This window comes from Oncorhynchus tshawytscha, linkage group LG01, assembly GCF_018296145.1.
Source record: "Oncorhynchus tshawytscha isolate Ot180627B linkage group LG01, Otsh_v2.0, whole genome shotgun sequence".
Lineage (NCBI taxonomy): Eukaryota > Metazoa > Chordata > Actinopteri > Salmoniformes > Salmonidae > Oncorhynchus > Oncorhynchus tshawytscha.
The window spans coordinates 64,976,759-64,984,393 of NC_056429.1; the positions used below are offsets into that span (position 1 = coordinate 64,976,759).

At 45.8% G+C, this 7,635-nt stretch overlaps 1 protein-coding gene across 1 annotated transcript in view; it reads left to right on the top strand.

Moving 5' to 3' along the window:
* The window catches only part of LOC112254905 (glutamate receptor ionotropic, delta-1), a 453,280-nt gene extending 451,955 nt beyond the window's left edge, over window positions 1-1,325 (top strand). Inside the window, exon 16 of the mRNA XM_024427867.1 lies at window positions 62-1,325. Within this exon, the coding sequence (XP_024283635.1) occupies window positions 62-493 (432 nt within the window). The 3' untranslated portion in view covers window positions 494-1,325. The remainder of the gene's footprint in view (window positions 1-61) is intronic.
* The last annotated feature ends 6,310 nt before the right edge of the window (window positions 1,326-7,635 follow it).

Genomic DNA, 7,635 nt, shown 5'->3' on the forward strand with positions numbered 1-7,635 from the left:
ACTTTGTCTGTATCTTTCTCCCTTTCTCTCTCCTCCACTCTCTCTCACTCTCTCTCTCCAGGACAAAGAGGTGAATCTAGAGCAGGTCCACAAGCGTTTGAACAGCCTCCTGGATGAGGACATGGTGCACAAGCAGCTGCCGGGCCAATCTATCGAGATCTCTGCCCTGGACATCAGCAGCATGCAGCCCAGCCAGTCCCTGGAAGGCCTGCCTTCACGGGACCACTACCTGGGCCATCACAGGGAGTCGGTCTCTGTGACCACTTTCCTCCAGGAGGGACAAGGAGCAGGAAGGACACTTGGCAGGGGCACTGGCAGAACCCTCCCCCTCAGCAGCGCCACCATGCCCGCTATCCGCTGCAAACACAGGGCGCCCAACGGGGGGCTCTGCCAACAGAGCCCTGTCAAGACACCAATGCCAAAGTCATACCAATCAGGGCCTGGAAGAACCATTCCAGAAGCCATTGATGTAAGCCATGGGACTTCAATCTGACTACTCAGCCTCAGCGCAATCACAGACACTCAAGCTCCGTTTATACTAGGTTCTAACATGCATCTTTTTTCCTCCACATTCTGATTGTGCCCACATTTTTTGACAGGTGTAGATAATGGAAAGATGTTTTGTGATCTGATTGTGAGCAGATGGCTATCTTACAAGTGTAGACGGATCTGGACAGTGAAACCATTTAAGTCATCATTACACAACCCTCTGAAATCATTGACTTTTGGCATCAATACTGTATGTGTATTAAAAAATATATATTATTTGGAAATATGCTTTTGTTAAATATTTTGCATACAGGGAGGGACCAGGAAATCTGGTCAACAATGCGTGGACCCATGTCTGAAATTGTGGGCCCAATCAGAATGTGGACAAGATCAGGATTCATGTTGACTGTGGTGAGCTATAGGCTAAAGGATCAATCGTCACAGGTGAGAGAAAATATAAATGTCTGGCATTTTATTTTATTTTTCGCTGAAGAAATATGGAGGAAAACAGAATTAGGAAAATTACTTTCATGTACATATTTGTAAGTAAGGACAATAAGAGGTGAGGGGAAAAAAAACTGTATTTTGAATATTCTCAATTTTTTAAGTTGGGTTTAAAAAACATACAAAATTATACAAAAAATTACTGTTTGAATGGCTTTGTAAAATTTGTTCTAAATTAAGGTGATAATTCCTTCTGGTTGTTTTCTAAGTGCCAAGTTCAAAGATGTTTTCTTTCAAATTAACATTATATGAATGTACGAAATTTATGAAAAGACACTTCAAAGACAGTGGAAAGAGTTGATTTGTTTCATATGAAAACAATAAAGAATTATAAAAACATGTTTTTGTACCACGTCGCTTTTGTAATCCATCATTTATTTTCATGTATGAGTGAGTAGGCGTGTCTGAATACCCACACCTGCATTCTAAATAGTAGGCATTTTAGGTATACCAAAATAGAACGTTTGTCTGCTCTCTCATTGGCTAAAATGTTCCCACCTGATGTCGCCACTTCTCGCCAGCCTGACATCTTTGAGGACATGTATTTCCATTGTTGGAGACAGGCACTCAAATATCTTGTCAATATAATAGACAATATTTTGTTATACTCATTTCAGCTTTTCATCTAGTCAAATTTGCTGCTCACTTTGAGGAAGAGAAGTGTCTTTCCAGACTCACATGTGTTTGACAACAGCTGATAATCAGCTGGTAATGAGATAAGGCGACACGCTGATGTGTGTGCTGTGAACAACAATAGTGGAATTGTTAGTTTGCCTTCTAAAAGCATGCATTGGGGACGGCAGTCAGGTCAAGGCCCTGGTGAGGATGAAAAGCACGCAGATGAGCTTCCCTGAAACGGTTTCTAAAGGTTTGTGCAGACATTCTTCAGTTGTGCGAACCCACACTTTCATCAGTTGTCCGGGTGACTGGTCTCAGATGGTCTGGCTGGTCTCAGACGGTCATGCAGTGAAGAAACCGGATGTGGAGGTCCTGGACTGGCGTGGTTACACATGGCCTGTGGTTGTGAGGCCGGTTGGACGTACTACCATATTCTCTAAAACAACGTTGGAGGCAGCTTATGGTAGAGAAATTAACATTAATTTCTCTGCCATCGGCTCTGGTGGACATACCTACAGTCAGCAAGCCAATTGCACACTCCCTCAAAACTTGAGACATCTGTGGCATTGTGTTGTGAGACAAAACTGCACATTTTAGTGGCCTTTTATTGTCCACAGCACAAGGTGCACCTGTGTAATGATGTTTAATCAGCATATTGATGTGCCATACCTGTCAGGTGGATATCTTGGCAAAGGAGAAATGCTCACTAACAGGGATGTAAACAAATTTGTGCACAACATTTGAGAGAGAAGCTTTATGTGCATATGAAAAATTTCTGGGATCTTTTATTTCAGCTCATTAAACATGGGAACACGTGTTTGTATTTTTGTACAGTATATATATTTTTAACCCTTATTTTACCAGGTAAGTTAACTGATAACACAATCTCATGTACAGCAACAACCTGGGGAATATTTACAGGGGAGTGGAGGAGGGACCAATGAGCCAATTGGAAGCTGGGGATGATTAGGTGGCCATGATTGTATGAGGGCCAAACTGATACTTTTTGGGGGGACCAGAGGAAATAATGTCTCCTACTGGCCCTCCAACACCACTTCCAGCAGCATCTGGTCTCCCATCCAGGGATCAACCAGGACCAACTCTGCTTAGCTTTAGAGGCAAGCCAGTAAACCAGACTGCTATAACTGGGCTACTACTTTCAGCGTTTAGTCTGGATTATTTTCATAAAACAGCCCTGTGTATGGCTGCATTCATGTAGACTGTCTGTAATAGGTGAATTACCTCATCTATCTTGTAGCTTATACCAAAGTGACTTTGTTTTAGTGTGTAGGGCGCTGTCCATTATGCTGATACAGTGCAGCGGAGATAGGCTACAGACTCAATGGTCTTGGAGTCTAAGCATTTGAACTGTATATGTATTGTGTTATAGCGTGATATAAGCCGAATTCAATATAATTCCAATGCAGGAACCCCCCATAATTGTGCCCCCCTCACCAATTTTAACTGCCCCCTCAGTCACCTTATCCTGGCACTGGGTCTGAATAGCATGCTATCCACCTGCTATTTGTTCTGGGTGGAGAGCTAAGAAATAAAGGCGTGGCGGAGGTGTGTCTACAGATAAGCAGTGTTCTGACCTTGACTTAATTCCCTCATAATTCCAGCACTTTTACGCTTGAGGAAGCCATTAATAAGGTCGAGCGAATCTTCCAGATCCAATTGGAAAAGCATCTACTTGATTTTTTCTGATTGTAATAACGGCATTTTCCATGCATAGGGGGGCGCAAGGGAACACCCCCTCCCATTCAGCTGAAAAAAATATTCTTTAGAAATATTTAACTTTCACACATTAACAAGTCCAATACAGCAAATGAAAGATAAACATCTTGTTAATCTACCCATCGTGTCCGATTTTTAAAATGTTTTACAGCAAAAACACAACATATATTTATAGTAATAATAATATGCATATAGTCCCATCTGGGAAAGAGTAGGAGGCAGTTTACTCTGGGCACGCCTTTCATCCAAAAGTGAAATTGCTGCCCCCTAGCCCCAACAGGCTCATTTACTGCATTTCTATAAAAACATTTAACTCTACAATGCTTTTTTGGAGAACAGCAAAAACAAGCAAAAATTACCAGAGTGTCACGACTTCTGCTGAAGTTGGTCCCTCTCCTTGTTTGGGTGGCCTTTGAAGGTTGGATAACCTGCTGGCTTCCCGCGGACTTCCAGATTGGGGTCTGTCGATTCCATCCCCCAGCACCGCCGCTCCGACACCCATGAAACTGGGAGGTGCTGCAATTACGGCGAACGGAGGAGGGACCGATCAATGCACCATCTGTGGCCGCAGAGGGCACACTGCCGGTCAGTGCTGGGGAGGTTCCTCTAGGAGTTGAGGCAGCAGGCAGGGCACTCTCGTATCACCCCAGGTGAGTCGGTACCAGGCTCACCCAGAACCCCCTGTTGCTCACTTGTTTTTGTTTATTAATTTTCCTGAGTTTCCCCCTTATTCCCAGCATAAGGAGCTCGTACATTCAGGCGTAGCTGGGAATTTTATTGACAGAGCATTTGTCCATAGTTTAGGGATCCACATTGTTCCTGTGGATATACCTTTCCCTGTGCACACCCTAGATAGTCGACGATTAGGGTCAGGGCTAATTAGGGAGGCCACCGCTCCACTGGGTATGGTTACGCAGGAGGGTCACAAGGAGAGAATCAGTCTCTTCCTTATTGATTCTCCAGTGTTTCCCGTGGTGCTGGGCCTACCCTGGTTGGCCTGTCATGACCCTCTATTTCGTGGCAACAGAGGGCTCTAACAGGGTGGTCACGAAAGTGCTCGGGGAGGTATTTAGGGGTTTCCATCGGTGCTACTATGGTGGAAAGTCCAGACCAGGTCTCCACCGTGCGCATCCCCTCTGAACAGAAGGCGATTCAATTACCACCCCATCGACGGGGGGGATTGTGCGATAAATCTCCTGGTAGTCGCAGCACTTCCCAGGAGTCACGTGAATCCCCTGTCGCAAGAGGAGACAGCGGCTATGGAAACACATGCCTCCGAATCTCTGGGCAGGGGTACATTCGGCCTTCCACTTCACCTGCCTCCTCTAGTTTATTTTTTGTGAAAAAAAAGGATGGTCTGCGCATGTGTATTGACTATCGAGGCATCAACCAAATCACTGGGAGGTACAGATACCCACTGCTGGAGCTGGACATGGACATCGCGCTTACAGAGCCACCACCCCCCCAAAAAAAAATGTCCAGCTGGGCGTCTGTACGTTCCGTCTGCTGTCCGCTACCGTTTGATCTATTGGGCCCATACGTCACCCTCCTCTGGTCATCCGGGCATCGGTTGGACAGTGCTCTGTCTTAGTGGGAAATACTGATGGTCCACTTTAGCAAAGGACATGAGGGTTTATGTCTCCTCCTGCTCGGTGTGCGCCCAGTGCAGAGCCCCTAGGCACTTGCCCAGAGGGGAGATATACAACCCTTACCCATTCCACATCGGCCGTGGTCACACCTGTTGGTGGATTTCCTAACGAATCTTCCTCCATCACAGGGTAACACCACGATCCTGGTCGTTGTGGATTGGATTTCTAAGTCCTGTCATCTCCTCCCTTTTCCCAGTCTCCCTATTGCCCTACAGACTGCGGAGGCCCTGTTTACACACGTCTTCCGGCGCTACGGTGTGCCTGAGGACAGTATTTGATCGAGGTCCCCAGTTCACGTTAAGGGTCTGGAGGGCGGTCATGGAACATCTGGGGAATGTCTGGGGGTCTCGGTCAGCCTTACCTCGGGTTTTCACCCGAGAGTAATGGGCAGGTGGAGAGAGTGAACCAGGATGTGGGTAAGTTTCTGCGGTCGTATTGCCAGGACCGGCCGGGGGAGTGGGCAGAGATGGGCAGAGATGGCCCAGAACTCGCTTCGCCACTCCTCTACTATCTTCTCCCCCTTCCAGTGTGTACTGGGGTACCAGCCGGTTCTGGCGCCGTGGCATCAGAGCCAGATCAGTTTACGCACTCGGAGGAGACATGGGACACTGCTCATGTGCACCTTCAGGGGGCCGTGAGGCATCAGAAAGCGAGTGAGGCTGCACTGCAGTGAGGCCCCGATGTTTGTACCGGGGGACCGGGTCTGGCTCTCGACCCAAAACCTGCTACTCCGCCTTCCCTACAGGAAGCTGGGCCCGCAGTTTGTGGGGCCATTCAAAGTTCTGAGGAGACTAAACAAGGTTTGCTACAGGTTACAGCTTCCCCCATTACCGTATTAACCCCTCGTTCCATGTGTCTCTCCTCAGGCCGGTGGTGGCTGGTCCACTCCAGGAGTCTGAGGTGCAGGAGGTTCCTCCGCCCCCTCTGGACATCGAGGGGTCCCCGGTGTATGCAGTTCAAGCCATACTGGACTCGAGGCGTCGGGCAAGGGGTCTTCAGGACCTTGTGGAGTGGGAGGGGTACGGTCCGGAGGAGAGTTGCTGGGTGCCTGTGGAGGACGTATTGCACCCTTCGATGCTGCGGGATTTCCACCATTTCCATCCGGATCACCCTGCGCCTCGTCCTCTGGGTCGTCCTCGAGGCCGGTGTCGGCGCGCTGCTGGAGCTGCGTGTCAAGTGGGGGTACTGTCACGACTTCCGCCGAAGTCAGTCACTCTCCTTGTTCGGGGGGCTTTCGGCGGTCGACGTTACCGGCTTTCTAGCCATCGCGATCCACTTTTCATTTTCCATTTGTTTTGTCTTTGTTTTCTACACACCTGGTTATCTATTCCCCAATTATATGTTAATTATTTAACCCTCTGTTTTCCCCATGTTTGTTTGTGTGTTTGTATATAATGTTCAGGCCGTTACTTGTTGGCTGGTATTGTTTGCCGGGTTCGTTATTACGCCCCTTATTTACAAGTGACCGGTAATTTCACGCATCTTTAGTATTTGTTTTATACTGGTGCTGTTCGTGGAATAAATGACCTTGTACACTCTTCTCTGCTCTTGTGCGCCTGATTCCATGCACGAGTTATCCACAGCCTGACACCCAGCCATTTTCACATTGGTTGCTGTAGTTTCATTCACCTCTGTCAATCTACAAACGCATAACCTATAAGCTATACAATTAAACGCTACACAATAACTCACATTAACTCAGTTCCTGGGAGTTCATTTAACATGTACAGAGGGATCTGTTAGAAAAATAAGTATTTTATTAACAAAAGGTAAACAAATAAGTTTGCTTTTGTTAACAGTTGATGTTATTGTTTAGTAAACACAGGCCCCAAAGCAAATGAGGGGGAAAAAATATATTTATTCAAAGAAAACACATCATTGTTAATGTTATGCTGGAAAGTAGATGGTGGATGTTTTTTCTTCCCTGTCCTCAGTGTTTTCTCCACTAAACAATGTGACAGGATGTAGTTTATACCCGAGCGTAGCCTGTGGTTGACCAACTAGAATTCCTTGAAGTAAAATTGGGCCAATGGCCAAATACCAAGTATCCCGTTTCAGGTTCAAAGTATAGACAATTTGGACCAATGAGAACTTGTCACATGTAGCTATGAGTCCCAGACTGGAACCCCTACACAGATTCTAAACAGATGTTGAACTGAAAAATAACCTGTGTCCCTGACCCATTAATCTTCACTTCCCCATTACATAAAAACAACTATTTCCATTGATTATTACTTCCCTATTACAGAAAAACAACTATTTCCATTGATTATTCATTCCCTATTACAGAAAAACAACTGTTTCCATTGACCGTTAATTCCCTACGTTGTGTATTTATCTTTAAATATTCGTACACTTTACAAAACTTTTGTTGCATTTTAAACTTTTACTGCAGTGGGCTAAATCAGGGTCACACAGAGTGTTTATTTAACCCTTTAGACCCCAATAGAATTCTAGATTGCTTCTGTAGATTACTGAGAATGTTCAAGATAAAGCACATTTTCCCACACATTTTCAACAGACAGCTCAAAAACAGAACAAAGGACAATTACAAGTTAACTTAGTTTTGAAGAGCACAACTTCTTCTTTAATACTGTATGACACCACATTCATGTCAATAGGAATAACACTCATTTTG